General features: G+C 40.2%; 1 protein-coding gene across 3 annotated transcripts in view; it reads left to right on the top strand.

Annotated features, from left to right (window-relative positions):
* The window catches only part of mboat2a (membrane bound O-acyltransferase domain containing 2a), a 36,479-nt gene extending 20,369 nt beyond the window's left edge, over window positions 1-16,110 (top strand). For 2 of the 3 annotated variants that reach the window (XM_046412621.1, XM_046412620.1), the window contains 11 exons: window positions 2,012-2,089; window positions 6,182-6,277; window positions 7,236-7,291; window positions 8,609-8,663; window positions 9,439-9,625; window positions 10,126-10,318; window positions 10,798-10,901; window positions 10,998-11,062; window positions 11,470-11,602; window positions 12,282-12,433; window positions 13,578-16,110. In XM_046412621.1, coding sequence (XP_046268577.1) covers window positions 2,058-2,089; window positions 6,182-6,277; window positions 7,236-7,291; window positions 8,609-8,663; window positions 9,439-9,625; window positions 10,126-10,318; window positions 10,798-10,901; window positions 10,998-11,062; window positions 11,470-11,602; window positions 12,282-12,433; window positions 13,578-13,758 — 1,254 coding nt within the window. In that variant the 5' untranslated portion in view covers window positions 2,012-2,057 and the 3' untranslated portion in view covers window positions 13,759-16,110. Of the gene's footprint in view, window positions 1-2,011; window positions 2,090-4,481; window positions 4,543-6,181; window positions 6,278-7,235; window positions 7,292-8,608; window positions 8,664-9,438; window positions 9,626-10,125; window positions 10,319-10,797; window positions 10,902-10,997; window positions 11,063-11,469; window positions 11,603-12,281; window positions 12,434-13,577 lie in introns of those variants that run through there. The other variant, XM_046412622.1, reaches the window with a different exon arrangement.
* Window positions 16,111-16,207: the final 97 nt, after the last annotated feature.

Here is a 16,207-nt window from a genome sequence, read left to right as displayed (position 1 = left end):
CCTGTAATAGACAACCCACTGTACCTCTGGCAGAGTGCCTCTCAAAGTGCTGCTGTGTGTGTGTGTGAGAGAGAGAGAGAGAGTGTGAATATGCTGGAGAGCAAACCTAGGAAACATTAGCCTGACGTCAAACTAAAGATAAAATGCTAACTATGTGAAGGGTTACCTGGTCATCAGTTTATACCGTAGCGGACAGGGTTTAACTCGATCACTGCAGATAGATGGCTCACATGATGTAACTGACACTGAGTTGTGGTCAGATCAGGTTATTTGTTGTGTCTAGAAGAGCTCTTGTCGTATATTTCATACCCAAATCAGGTGGCATGCCATATTGCTGAAACAAAGCATGTATTGATATCTATCATAAATAATGCAGATCTGTTTTTAAATAAAGTTGGAAATAAATATACATTCAGGAAACACATATATCATGAGAAAATTAGGTTTTGGTTGCACCTGTGATGTCAGTATCCATTTGCTCACACACAATGTAAGTTGACTGACAGGAGTAATGGCTGATTTCTGCAATTAGAACTTGTCACCAGATCGTCACCACATCTTCGCAAAACAGCAAAAAGATGTGTGTATAAAAAATGAGGAAGTGAACATGGCTCATCAACACAAGTAAAATGAACTGTAGGCCCAAAGCTGTGAATGTTATTTCAGTTTCATTATTTCAGTCAGTTATTATTTCTCCATTTCAGAACTTTTATGATGGCTTGTCCTGTTCTTTTGACCAAGACATGGCAGCCTCTTTGTCCAAACGGGCCAAACAATCAATAAATGAAGTTTGTCTGTGAAATTCTGCCAAAGAGTTTTATTACCTACAGCCATTAACAGAGCATGAGCACCTTTTGAATACCTATAAACAGATACATTTTACAAAGCTACCATTATTGTACTTCACTCAGTGCTACAAGCTAAGTATTTTAGGTTACACACTAATTGCAGGAATAAAAGGGTTCTTATCGCATTGAAATTAATAATTCTGAGAGACAGGTGTAATGATTTACCAAACTTTCCCTGCAGATTAGGGTCACAGCAACTCAGATATAACTACGATTGTTTATAGCATGTCAACTGACATTTGTCAGTGCAGCTTGCTTGTGTGTAAAGCATGAATGCATCTACATGCTTGCATTTGAACACACGCACTTGCACTGTTCTGTCTTAAGAGGGCACCTGGCTGCAGCCCAAGAGGATCTGCCTCGCAGATGCTGCAGAGTGTTGGTTTATTTTAGGACGTATTCCCCCTCTGTCAGATGCACAAGCTTGTTTCTGAATGTCACTGGAGATTGTTGTACAGCTGAAACACTGTCTAAGAAATTTAGATATCCTTTACCCTCTCTGATGTTACTGCATTATTAACCCTTTTATTCTCTGGGCAGCTAATTTAATTCACCCAGCTTGTGCCCCGTTGTCCCTTGCCAACCCCTGATGACCTTGCCCTCTTGTGTTGACTCACTGATAACACATTGTGACATCTCTCCTCTCCTGGAGGGCTTGACGTCGGTAGCATCACACACTGTGCCCTTCAAAGGCCCATCTGGTTGTTGCTGCTTCTGTTGAATTGGTGTGTGTGTGTGTGTCATGGGAAGGAAAAGAGCTGGATGTAGGTTTGAGTTTGAGCAACACACACAAGCATATTCATGCACAGCTCACTGTAATGGTGCAAATAACAGGATGTAAATCAGTTAAGAACATAGTGTGATGGTGAACACTATCCTGTCCGGTGACTGGAGATGACACATTACTGGTTACAAAGGTCTATCATCACATGGCTGATGGTGTGAGTGTGGTTTCATAATGCTGTTATTTTCTCTTCCTAATGACTATAGGATGACAAAGCAGGATAAGGATCATAATACAGAGAGCACCAGTATGAGCAAGAGGCATGTGTGTCAGAAAGAAAATCTCGTGCTTTAAAAAAACAACAAAACAAAACACTGTTGAAATTTGGATATGAGATCAATAAAGTGCAGCATCATTCATGTCGTCTGTCTCTCAACAGGTACTCCCTCCATTTCCTGGTGCAGAGTGGCCTGTCCTACAGTGTAATGATCTTCGTTGGCCTGGAGCACATGCACAAGTAAGTGCGAACGAATGGCAGAATTTTATGTGGTTTGCATCAAAGTTGTCACCTGGTCTCATGGTTCCTGGAATTGTCAAAAACCCACACAACTGTAACATACCCCAACATTTCCTGCATAATGAAACCTGAAAGGGCAAATGAAAGTGTGACAAAGACACAGACACGTGATCTGTAATTTCTCTAATTTTGTGATCTGACACCCAAAAAAAAAAAAAAAAGCTCACATGTTAGGTCCTCTGTTTGCTACTTCATTTTTTTCTGTGTTTTTGAGGCATACAAACTTTGGCCACAGTGACGAAGATGTTTCTGCCCCCAGGCTTCCATTGACACACACACTCATTGTTTTTTTTTGTTGTTGTTTTTTTTGTTTTTGTTTTTTTTTAACCAGAATTCAAAGTTATCAGTTTAGGTCTAAACACTAGTTTCTCTTTCCCCTGAGCAGAATTTTAAATAGATCCTAACAAATCATTAATCACAATAACCACTGCCCTCGGTGAGAACGGATTCAGAACCAAGAGACATTGACCTGTAACACAGGTTTATACAGTATGTGAATGTTTTACATCCAATGTCATATCACATTGACTTATACAAATAGCATTAGTGTGCATTTAACTTGGTGTTCTGTCCATCATGTAAGTGGGTAAGATAAGCAGCGTCCACTCCCTCTTACTGGAGCTCTTATGACGCTGAAAAGTTTGGCTGTCATCCCAGCCAAATCAACACACCCTCCATCCCATTCAGTGATAGAGTTAACCCAAAGAGGAGGCGAACCGCTGAGGCAGGGCGCACTGACATGCTAGTGTTTGCAGAGGGTGTTGAACCCACTGCCTAAAGTCTCTGCATAACAAATGCTGTGTCACTGCACCAACTTGTTGAGTTTAAACTGGTGTGAGTGTACACGAACTCGCAAATGTTTAACGTGTCTGTACAGTCTCCCTACTTTGTCACAGCTGTTGGCATTTTCAAAAATATGTACTGATCCTTCTCTTTCCAGTCTAATCCTGACACTGAAGTTGTCCCATTCTTCTTTATTATCTTAATTTTCTTTTCCCATTACAGCTGTCTTTTCTCTTTCTCTTAGCCATCCCTTCTCCTTACGGTTTTCATAGTGTTACATAACACGATGTAGCTCTTGCTAATGACAGACTTCTGAGTAGAGATAAAATGAATCAGTGTAATGCTGTATAAATATACTTTTACCCCTGACAACGTGTTTGCTGCTGTGACAACTATTATGCTTGGACAGACTTTGGGAGCACTCTCTGAACAGTACACCACTCCCTGACCAGTGCACTGTGGGAGGACTTGTGTTCCCTGTTTGTTCTGCTGCTCAGACACCCAGCCCTTGTGGGGGAAGTGTACAGTGAGTGCAGTGTGACAGTGTCCTGGAGTTGCTAAAATATCCTTTTCCTCACTGTGAAAATCGCTGTGAGTGTAAACCCTAACTTTGCTCCTCCCCTCTGCCACTCCTTGCCCCCCCTCTCTTTGACAGTTCACCTGTTGGATGTGGTTTAGCAGCCAGGGAAAGTTCTAGACACTTACTGACTTGTCTGCAGTGTGAATACAGCACTGCCTACTGGCAGACTGCAGGGAGAGTCAGAGAACTGTGAAATTGTTAAATATGGTGGAACCAATGGAGAGCGCTGTGACAGTAATGCGAGTACGGTACCCTCTTTAATTGATGCTCCTACTGAAGAAGAACCATAACAAAATCATAATAACTCAGACTGTTGAAGAGTCAGACAAGGCGTGCTATCAAGCTTGATGTAAATACAGCCTCTTCAAGCCTGTTTTTGTATTTCATAATCTCAGTATTCTCTGTGAGACAGCCCCCTTCATGATGTACTTGTAGCCAGTTTAATCAAAGCATTTTTGTTCCTTGTTTTCTCTGATTTTTCAAATTTACAGAAGAGGTAAAATTAGACAGTGCTTTTTGTGAAATAAAGCAGAAATGTGAGGAGAGTCTGAAAAACAAAAACACAAAAGCAAACGCTGATGTAATGTCCACAGCGGGATGGGCCAACTGACTGGCCCTCGAGCCAGTTTTGACATGGAAACTGGTGCTAGCACTGAAGGCTTCTCCCTCTGGCTATTTGCTGAGTATCTTAGTATCTCTGCTCACAGCCGAGCAGCTCAGGATCACCTGTAGTTCTGCACTGATGCGCAGAACTACAGCTTCTCTAGGACTGTCCACCTGCCCCTGACATCTCCGGCCCCAGTTACAGCCAGCATATCCTCTGGAAGGCCTGAGTTAGTGATGCAATTGCGAAATTTTACTCCATCTGTAATATAAGCATGCAGTTTTAATCAGATTTCATATTAGTTTTGGTGTGAAAGCATGACTGTGAACCTGATGGTGATAAGTGTGCAAATTTCTGCCTCACAGTTGCAAGCTGAACAGATGGAAATTTCCTCTGGATGTTTGTAAGCATGAAGTGCGCCTCCAGGTATTTACTGTGCACACAAATGCACACAATCTTCTAGAGACACGTTTGGGTTTTCAAATATTTATTTCTAGCTTGGTTTCATGGCTCCACATACAGTGTGGATCCATACCTGTGACTCCTGTGTGGCTACACGTTGACCCACTGTCACACAGTGGTAGGCCAGCCTACTTTAGTCCTGGGCTCCAACATGTAATGTTCGAGTGGAAATGAAACACACCCCCCTCTGAGCTGCGAATTACACAAACACAAATCAGATGGGGATAAAGACAGGATTCCTGGTGGGCCCACTACAAATATAGCTGCTGCAGCACATGTAGCTCCTATCCTCGTTGATAACTCGCGGCTGGGAAGGCTGATCTTGGTCAAATAGGATTGCTGCAAAGGATTGAAAACAGAAAATAAACTTTAAGCTTTATTGCACTGTTAAAATGTCTTTTCTGCATACTGTAGTCGCAAATTGGTACTAAAGCTGGTAAAATATCTATCAGACCTATCATTCCTGTTGCTTTTTTTTTTGTTGTTGTTTTTGTTTTTGTTGTTTGCTCACTTTGGCTTGACATTGCTGGAGTGGTCTGTCCAAAATTAATTGACTTTCAGTTCCAAGTTGTGTCACGTGTTTGGACATTGGTTAACCTGCTTGCAAGGCTCGTTCAACCAGAACATTTGCAGTCGAAGTGGGATCTGAGAATCCTTGTTGAGCTCTCTGATTGAACATCATATGAAGTCAGGACACTAATAAAATGAATATTAGCTAAATACCACTTAGGTATGACTATTGCACGATTCCGTGACCATGGATCTTTATTGCACGTCACAGCCTTCCTCGCTCCTCTCTCTCATGTCCTGTTGATCTCTCTCAGTGTCAAATAAAGGCAAAATGCCAAAAAATAATCTTTAAAAAATGATTGAAAAATAAAGTTCTATAAAACCCAGCATTTTGCCCCAAATAAATTACTCACCATGAATTCACGCATTTGAACTTATATTAGTGAACTTATCCATGTGGCACGTCTGGCTGTGGCTGTGTCTTGGGAAGCACATACAGTGGGCTCGCAGAATCAAAGGGTCCTGTTGTGTCTTATCAGCCATTCAGCCTCGCTCTTGTTGTTGTGCTGTACTCCTTCTAAGAGCAGCACAATCCTTTTATTGTGGGCAGCAGAGCAATGGCAGCTAGCTAGCCTTGACTTGGGCTGACTCTGGAACAGATTTTTGCACAACAGGTGATGTGCTGCTCTGTCTTTGATCTTCTGTTGAAAGGCTGTGTTATCCTCCATCTTCAACCACTGACGGTGTTCCTCCTCTGCTCTTTTGTCCAGTCTTTGTCCCCCCTCCCCTTTCCACAACTCTTCCCTGTTACCAAGACCGCCGTCTTTTGTACTGTACTAGAACAAAATACTGATTGACTAAGTTTATTCTCTTTCCTCAGAAGAGGTTAAAAGTGCATTAAGATGCCCTGCCTGAAAAGCTCCATGTCAATTTGTAGGTGAAATTGTTGAGATTAGAACATATGCCTCAAAATTTCAGTAGTTTTTGGCATTTGAACACAACATTTCTGTATTTTTAGCTATGTTTTGCCTCCATGCATAGTGCAATCATTTATTTCTCCCATTTCTCTTTTTGTGTTCCTTTCTCTGCACAGGTACTGCTTCATCGTGACGCTTGGTTATCTGATATTGTGTCAGATTACGCGAGTCTATGTGTTTGACTATGGCATGTACTCAGCAGATTTTACAGGGTAAGCAACACTAAGATCACAGAAAAAAATTCTAATCAATTTGGCTCTCAATTAAAAACTGATGACCTTCACTAGTCTTAGCCTTGAATGCTAAATGGAGCACAAATTATGCTAAAATGGGAAGTTGCCAGTAAGAGTCAGGAGTATATTGGATATGACTCAACCAGTCTGAGCTAAAGAGAAGTAGGAGTGTGTCACACTCCTGTGTCGGCAGGAGGACGTTGATAGCGACTGTAATTCCTTGTGGTTGGTTCCCACTCCTCCAGACCGTCTGACAATTCAAGCAGACAGCCTGCACTCCCAGCAGGGAGGAGGTGGCTAGTTTCTAAGCAACCTAATGCAAACCCATACTGCTTCTGCGAGGGCAGAGATTTCACTATTTCAGCTGCCTCATCTGTTGTCCCTCTGTTTTTCTTGAAAATGTCAATATTCACTTTTTCTATGCGTCAGCCTGAGATTTGAAATCAAATGGGCTTTGTCCTACAGTATCAGGCAGTCTTAAATTTTCCTCAGTACCTTGAAGCAGTTTTATGAAAATATCATAAAATATCAGAAACTCTCTGGTCCGTCTTGTTTTTTTGACTCTCCAGCTTAGTATGAGGCTGTCACCAGGGGTTTTTGTCTATAAAATTAGTCAGGAACTTGCAAACATAAGCCAAAACCTCCCACTGTGGAGGTATTACTGCAGTTGATTGTAATTATTATTATTAATCTTATTAATCTACAGAATCAGTTGGCATCTTAAGCCATTAGTTACCCATGTAAAATGCAACAATGTGGGAAGTTAGAAGTTTAACATGATAACTCCCACTAACCCAAATAATGCATTCAAAATGAAAGTTACGTATTTGGTAAAAATATGTATTAAAAATGTAAGCTTGTCAAACAAAGCTCTGTTTTGAAATTCACAATATTAACTTTTTTCTTGCCTTTTTACTTGTTTGATGCTCTTTATCAGGCCCATGATGGTAATAACACAGAAGATTACCTGCTTGGCATTTGAAATACATGATGGTAAGACAAGCACCAAAGTGTCTCTGAAGCGTGTATGTTCTCAAGTGACATGGCTCAGTTCTGTTTGGAGTTTAAAAGCAAATCACATGGCTCTGTTTCCGAGCAAGTAGTGCAGTTCTGATAATGGACCAGTGAACCAGAACGAGAGTGTAAACACAGTTATGTAATTGGACAGTATGCTTTGTCCCTGTCTTTGTTTAATGACTGACTTTATCCATGAGCTGGGTACTGTTAAACACCTGACACTAATGCTTTTTGTTATTTATTAGCAAAAGCAATGTACAATATGTGTGGCTGGCCAGATCTGTGCCATCCTAATACTGATACCAGCAAGAGTTTCATCCTAAAACTGAAACACCACATGTGCTAATTAGCAGTAAATAAACACTGAGACTTGACACCAAGGTTAAAATAAACAAGTGTGATCTCAAGTGTCAGGGAGGCTCAGAGATTTAAAGGATGATGAGAATCACTCACAGCTTTTTAGTTCCCACTTGGAGTCTTAAGTCCCCTCAGGATATTCTAGACTGAACACAATCAGCGCTATAATAACAGTTTGTCTGTATGTGTGTGTGGTAACTGGTGCATGTATACATGTGTATCCAGTATAGGCTAGTGTAGTGTTTTAAATTCTGTTCAAGTCACCGATTCTTCCTGCAACTGTGAGTCTAATGAGAAAATAAGACGTAATCCACACCCTGAGAGAACGATCACACCCTGACACCTGCCTGCTGTTTATACTTACACACACACACACACACACACACTTCATCTAATTTTACCATATTCTTATACATTAAAATACTTAAAAGAGACTTATAATCCAGCCCTCTACAATTATGAAAGGTACAGCAAAGTTGCTTCATAGTTCATCTTTTCATTCATTTAATGGGATCAGAGGTTTAATTGTGGCCAGAGGTGAAGTAGAATTTAAACATAGCCTTGCACAATGAGCTACACACTCAACCATACATGTGCCCCACGATGCCAAAGCTGACCATGAGTGTTCAGCCTAATGAGCTGCAAAGCCGCAGGTCTTCTCACAGCAAAGAGCATTCTGATTAAAGCAAATGTAATCAGACAGTTAGCCTAAAGAATAGAGTGGACTTTTATTGACCTCCTCGCTAACAACAATAGCCTCCATCAGGATGTTGAGCCAAGTTGTAGCCTGTTGTCTTCAAAGATTCATTAGAAAGGAGCCAATGCAAACATACAACCAGAACTGTGGGAGAAGCCATGTTAGACAACGAGATGATAAGGTGTACATGTACATAAATCAGATGTATATTTTACATGTATTTCTCTTTGTGTCTGTAGGTTTGTCCAAGCGAGATGCTCAGCTGACTCCCACTCAGAAATACCTAGCTATCAGGTATGTGACTCAGGTATGTTTTAAGAGATGATGTGCTCAGAAGATGGGTTCATTCAATCAAGCTGCATTAAAAAAGGTTGACATGGTCTTAAATTAGAAATAATGAACTCAGTCTGAAAGAAATTATACCCTGTATTTTAATAATGACTTCACTGCTTTCTGCACACCAAATCAGTTTTTCTCCCTGGTGCTGTCATGCAGTTTTTAGGCACTCAGTATCCAGGAAATCATATTTTCACTACTCTCGTGTGACATGTAATGTTGTCCTACCCTCTGTCTATCCTGCTTTACAGCTGCACATTCCTTTCCCTGGCAGTTGGTAGATGATCTGCATCTGACATGTAGAAATGATGTGAAGAGCAGAACTTGAGAGGAGATGCTGACATAATTGTTGCAACAAAGAAAAGACACTGACCAGTGTACCTTTAACTCCCAAATATGAACCTTTGTTTCGTAATCCTTTGCTGGGCTACCGTGAGTCATCCACTCTCTCTGAGATGGTTACTGGGAAGGTGACGAATTAGTAGTCGAAACAAGAGCTCCTGTTCGGGCACTTAGATGCTTCAGCCAGCAGATTAAATTCAGAGAGGAATTTCAGAGGGGAACTCACTCTTTTCCTGGACAGTTCAATAGAAGAGATTAGATTGGTTTCTCAGTGAACAGGTAGCCATCCCTATTATATTTCAAAAGGGAGGGCATTACTGCTCTACATGAAATCATCCTCTAACTTCCTAATTGTTCCCTAATGTGTGTGCTCCTGTCTGTGACCATTAAGGCGGATGCCTAGCTTGCTGGAGTACCTGAGCTACAACTGTAACTTCATGGGCATCTTGGCAGGCCCCACCTGCTCTTACAACGACTACGTGGCCTTCATCGAAGGCACTGGTTACCAGCCACGTCATCAGGAGAACGCCAATGGCAAGGAGAATGGGAAGTACAAGCAGAGTGAACCCTCACCGAAGGTACAACACAGTTTTCACCTCTTGAATAGGCATGCAAACATCATGTGAAGTCAGTGTGGTAAAACAGATCTTGGTTTTATGCTTTGGTGGGCAAAAAAAATGTTCTAAAGTGGTTGAGACCATCAAAATGAGTACTTGAATGCGGTTGTGATTTTACATAATGAGGCTTTAAATTCTTATTAAACTGCATTTGGTTCACTTTAGAGAAGCACTATTGAGAATTGAATGATGCAAAGGTTTGAACCTCAAGGTTGTGTTTTTCTTACTGCATATTGCGTTGACAATTTAATTTCAATTCAAGATTCGAGTGGGTTTGTCTCAGAAGAGACAGTGATGCTGCTAAATTTAAAACATGAGAGGACGATCAAAGACTCGAGTTAACCTCAAGTCAGCTCAACAGAGTTTTGTTTAAGGACGAGTATCACGTCTGCCAATGTGGTTATTGTTGTTTGCGAAAGTAATCTGGTGTACTGCTTTTCTTATCTGTCACCTTCACCCAGAATGACGTCATCTCCAAGCTGTGCACATGTGCCATCTCTCTGGCCATCTATCTGTCGCTGTGCAAGCTGCTCCCGGTGGAGTACTCCATAGACGATGACTTTGTCAGCACCACACCCTTCTACCTTCAGGTCATCTACCTTTACCTGGCCATGCTGGCTCTGAGGCCGAAGTACTACTTTGTCTGGACACTTGGTGAGTTGGTGATAACTGTAACTTCACATTTATCTCTAACTCATTATAAATATTTTGTCTTTTTTTCTGTCAACTTAGACACAAGACTCAACTCCATCCTCTGGAACAGTCTAATTGCTTACCTTTCATTACAAAGTGAATGAAATAGAAACAGGAATTATTTGAGCGGTTTGAACTCATTGAGCTGTTCTGGGTTCAGTGAATCTGGATATTTTTAAATCTGTCTGCACTACATGTTGAGGTGCAGGTGCAGCCCTCTGTCCCTTAGGTAACAGCGTTTCCTGACATAACAGTGCCATCTAGTGCTGAATTGAAAACTGCAGCTCTTCCTGCTTAGTGATGACAAATACACGTGATGCTGTCCCTCCACCTGTTTCTGTCATTGCTTCACAAACTAATGGATTCTAAGGATGTGGCGCTTGTCTTCCTTTATTGTTGCTGTTCCCATACTTAGGAACATTTGTACCTTTCTCCTGCAGCTGATGCCATCAACAACGCTGCTGGATTTGGCTTCAATGGATACAACAAAGATGGCTCCCCACGGTGGGACCTGATATCAAATCTCAGAATTCTGGATATTGAGGTTAGGCTTCTTTTTATGAGACCAATTATATCCAAATGAAAGCCTTTTTTTAAGCTAAAGTCCAAATGTATTTTTTTTTTTTGGGTACTATTTCAGTTTGCCACAAGTTTCAAAAGTTTCCTAGACAACTGGAACATCCAAACAGCTCTTTGGCTCAAAAGGTAAAAGCTTTCAGGTTGTGATACTGTACTTTATTTTAGTTTGTGCAGGAACAACCTCTTGCTTTAGAGGGTTGAAATATGTTTACGCTGAAATATCTGTGTAAACATACAATGCATATTTTGAGTCTAGTATTTTGATTTTAATGAAATTAACCGAAGTTTGAATGGTTAGATTTAAAAAAAAATGCCACATAATGATTCTGCAAATGTTTACAAGCTTCATTATAAAATACACAAAAATCACAAAGCATTCTCTTCTAATTACAAAAACAAATATCCACCCATAAAATTATTATTACATGTTATTATTACCATCAATTTTTTATTCGTGTATATATATTTTTTTATTTCTTTTTGTATGGTGCTGACCAAACGCTGGTTGTGTGTCATGTGAACCCTCTCCTCAGGGTGTGCTATGAGCGCTGTCCCTTCAACCCCACTGCTGCCACCTTCCTGTTGTCAGCCATGTGGCACGGGGTGTACCCTGGTTACTACCTGACCTTCCTTACTGGCATTGTCATGACCATGGCTGCACGTGCAGTGAGTACACACACATGTTTCTGTCTTTTTGTGAAAAAATTTGTGTTTCATCATTCTGCAGATGTTTAACAACTCTTCAGATTTACTGCTTAGACCCAATTACACACAAAATCTCTTGATGAGGAGCAGTTACACCTCATGTACAAGTGTGAGGCCACAACCCCTGATCTCTGCTAAAGACCAGATCTCTTCACTTTTATCTTTTCAAAGATGGAGACAAGAGGATGTTTATGTAGAGACAGCAGAGTGGTGGTACAAGTGCACACCCTCTCTGTAATTCTGGATATTCTACTTGTGAAGGGCTTATTAACTGAAACAGCAGCACAATATTTTTTTTTTGTAGCCGAGTTCTAGCTGGGACTTTGTTCTTCTTTATCTAAAAGAGAACAAGGAGACCACTGACCTAGTTGCGCCATAAAACTACTGACCACTGCCACATGGATATGCTCAGAGATGGATTTTTCTGAATAGTTATGAGATGGAAAAGACAGAGACGGGCCGATAAGCAGGAGTAGGCAGTAATGCCGTTGCCATGAAGGACTTCAGGAACTAGGTCAATTTGTTCAATTCAAGTCTAATCTACTGTACAGTAGAATAAGTGCAGTGCAATTTAAAGTTTACAGACTCTTTCACTTGAAAATTATGTTTGAGAACTCAGAAGATTTTCTGCTGTTTTTAGGTAAGGCACAACATCAGACCATACTTCCTGGTCTCTGACTTGTACAAGCGCATCTATGATGTCATCACGTGGGCGTGTACTCAGATTGCCATTAGCTACACAGTGGCGCCGTTTGTCCTACTCGCTGTGGGACCATCACTCAAATTCTACAGGTATGTCTGTTTGACTGAATGTGTGTTGATATTGATGCAATATTGCTTTGAACTGTATTGTTGACACTATGGAGTTCATTAATAAAAATATCAGTGTTCAGGAGAGAGTAATACAGCCTCTGCTTTACTGTGAAGTAATCAGTAGAGTGCCTTTTGTACACTGATTATGTTAAGCATGTAAATGATGTTGCTCGCCCCAGTGTGGATATTAACAGTTTTTCATGAGCCTGGCTCCCTCTTGTCATGCTGTAACCATTAACAAGACAGCTTAATGGGTAAAGGGTGGAGAGGATTGATGAGGAGGAAATAAAACGAACAGCCTTAACATTGCTCGGCCCCTGCGTTGAGATAAAGGCCCTACAATGGTCAGCCACATTCAGATGAGGGCTTCCATTAAATCAGCATGTGGCTGCTAAATGGCTGATGAAAATGGACTCATTAAAGCAGCAAGGAGGAGAAGGAGACCTAGAGAGATATACATATCTTTTAAGTCCATACCATAAGTACCATAAGCATAACTTAATAGTATGATGTGGTAGCAATTTTCCTGCAGGCTTTTTAATCTAATCTTATTTATTTTTCTTCTTCTACACAAAGCCTCCATCACTTTGACTAATGTTGATGCTTGTTATAGGGTTTTCAGTCTCCCCACCTTTCTCAAAGTTATTAGTGTTGACATGCTGACATTTGCCTATTAGTACTAAGTACAATCTACAGCTGAGGCCGATGGGAAGGCCATCACTTTGCAGGTATTTATTTATACACTGAACAAATTAAAATTCAGTAATGGTGCTAGAAATAAAGTTAAGGGTTCATCAAAGTTAATCCAATCCAATCCACTAATTCCAATAGTTGTCAAAACACTGAAAACCAAAAATGTCAACCTCCTGGTGATAGTGCAGAGGTCGGGGAATCACTTAAGTCATTAGCATTCATCCTCTGGGGATCATGGATGTCTATACGAAATATAGTAGCAGTTCATTCAGTAGATGTTGAGATATTTCAGTCAGGACCAAAGCGGGAGACCGACCGAGCAACATTGCCATCAATTTATGCTCTACACACATTTTCTTGTTTTATTTTATTTTATCAACTGCTAAATAAACTGTGTCAATCTAATTGTAACTTTGTGATGTCTGTACAGGTCCTGGTACTTCTGCTTACACCTCCTCTGTCTCCTGGTGGTACTAGTCCTACCTGTCAAATCAAGACGCCATCAGGCCAAAGAGCAGCAGGACAGCCTACAGAAGGACAACCTACAGCACAGCCAGACAGACCACAACAGCACAGACAACAACTGCAACCAGAAAGACAAAGCCACATGAATCTCAGGAACGCAACGCACGGTCCCTTCAGCAGTAGAAACACTCGAGACGAACTAGAAACCACAGAGAGCTGGAGTGTGGCCAGTCTGTTTACCTGACAAAGAACCAAATATCGGACGCTCTAAAAATCCTAACAGACAGAAAACACGAGTCATTGTTCTGTCAAAAACTTCCAGTAGCAAGGACGACAGCAATCACACTTCTGACAAGGATACGAGACTGGGATGTAACAATGGCCAATGGTGTAAACTAATGGGTGATAGTGGTTACTTTATAGTACATTAGTGGAAATGAAGACTTCCAAGCTGCCTTAAACCCTCTATGTACTGGTCGCATGAATGATAATAGTTGAATGGCACACTGCAAGAACCTAAGTTTCACCATTGTGGTTATACAAAGTGCAGTATGTGGAGGGTTTTTGTCATTGTCTGGATACAAGCCTCTGTTAGGTAGTAAATGGAAAAATGTGTTCATGTAAAAGAAACATAACCTTTATCATCAGCTGCCAATTTCAAACAGGCCTTAGGATCCTCAAAACATTGTTTGATTTCTATGTCTTTTTTAAAATCTTTATCGAAGAAGAATTCACATTGTACGTGTTTTGTATTTAGATGTTTGTGACAACACTATGTGGAATCCATTCTCAATGCTTTGTTTTTCTGGGATAAATGGACTTTACCTGACATAGAAAGACCCAAAGTGGAAAGTCCGCATCCAGCAGTGGAAAGACTAAAAGAGGCACTCGAGAGCTATTAAATGTATTTGCTTTTGTTTTTGTTTTTTTTTTAATATCTTTCATATCTGTTGCTCTTTTTTTTGACCAACATGACTCTTCAGATAAATGTGTGCTTCAAAGGGAGTTTATTAACCCTTCATGATTTAGATTTTTTTTTTCTTAAGAGTTTCTGACTAGGGGTTCAATGGTATGTTTTTTTGTTTTGTTTTTTTTTCCCATGTGTTCATAATTTTCACACAGAAGGTTTCCTCTGTGTTCAAATGTCTTGCCCCTGTAATGCAAGCATCCAAAACTATTCAAAAGACAAGTAATAAAATTGTATAATTTGGGAAACAAAGTAGATTGATCACTGTTGAACATGTTTTAATTATTGGTTTTAAAACATAAAAAAGATTAGCAGATTACTGTATTTACTGAAGAACTATTTAATTTATATAGGTTTTATAGCCATAATTATGACACACCAATTGAATGTAAAAAAAGAAAACAAGAACAAAAAAAGTTTTTCTAATTTGATGCACAATGCATAATTCATATTGTGTTCAGGTTGCAAAATACGTAGGTGTGCAAATTGCATTTGTCTGAGAGGAAATCTGGTACAGTTATTTATAAACATGACATTACAATATCGTACAAAGTTCAAAGACATCGACCAGCTGTTGTGGTAAATGGTCTTATTTCATATTGTGTGCACTTATGTTAGAATAGGCGGTGTTTCAGGGTGCATTTACTGTATGGTGTAAGAGACTTGGTCCACAGCTCACCTTAAGACTTGCAAAGCATCCAGCTCACCATCCACCCATGCGATTCATATTTGTTTTTATTACATTTTTATGGCTTTTGTCAAGAAAATGGGGAAAATTTGTTGCAGATAAGGCAAACCAAAAGGCGAGTTTAAACAGTCAAATGACACATTTTACATTTTAACATTATTTATGTTAGAACTGAAACACTCTGTGGATTTCAAGCCTAGAATGTCATAAATACTTGGAAGTTGTGCTTCTTCTTTTTTTTTTTTTCCTAAAAATTGTCAGTAATTTGAGTTGATTTGGTGCATTTGTGTAATGTAAAATAACAAAGCAGCTGAGGTGAGCTTTGAAGTGTGGACCTCTTTCATTTCTTTTTAAGATTTTCTAACATTTGCATATTCCTGCCATGACTGTGTGTGTGTGTGTTTGTGTGTGTGTGTGTAAACCAGTATTCATGTGATCCGTACATGTCGATGTGATCTCATGTGAACTATAGTTGTAGCCTGGGCCCCGTGTAGGCGAGTGAGGCCCACTTAAGGGAAAGGGATGTCATTCTACAAACATAGCGATTATTGCACTGCATGGCCACCCGAACCAGCAGATCAATGCAAACTGCTCCATATGTCCAAAGTGCCAAATCAAGAATGGCGCATTTTGTTTTGTGTGTACGTGAGCATGCGTGCCTGTGTGTGTGTGCGCGCGCACGCGTGCGTGCGTGCATCCATGTAGTATGTGTGTGTGCGTGCCTGTGTAACATAATGGTTATTTTTGTGTCAGAAGGAAATTTATTGAAAGATTTGTATAACAGTACATTAAAATTCTGATTTATGTGGCAAAATAAAGAGAAATTATTTTTAAACACTAAAATTGAAAATATGTCTTATATTTATCTGGTAATGGGGATTAATATTGCTTGACGTCTTTTGAGTTACTGATGAAAATTACAATTAGTAGTAACACTGTT

This window comes from Scatophagus argus, chromosome 15, assembly GCF_020382885.2.
Source record: "Scatophagus argus isolate fScaArg1 chromosome 15, fScaArg1.pri, whole genome shotgun sequence".
Classification (NCBI taxonomy): Eukaryota; Metazoa; Chordata; class Actinopteri; family Scatophagidae; genus Scatophagus; species Scatophagus argus.
The sequence above is the reverse complement of the archived record's forward strand: the minus strand, read 5'-3'. Positions and strand labels throughout refer to the sequence as shown.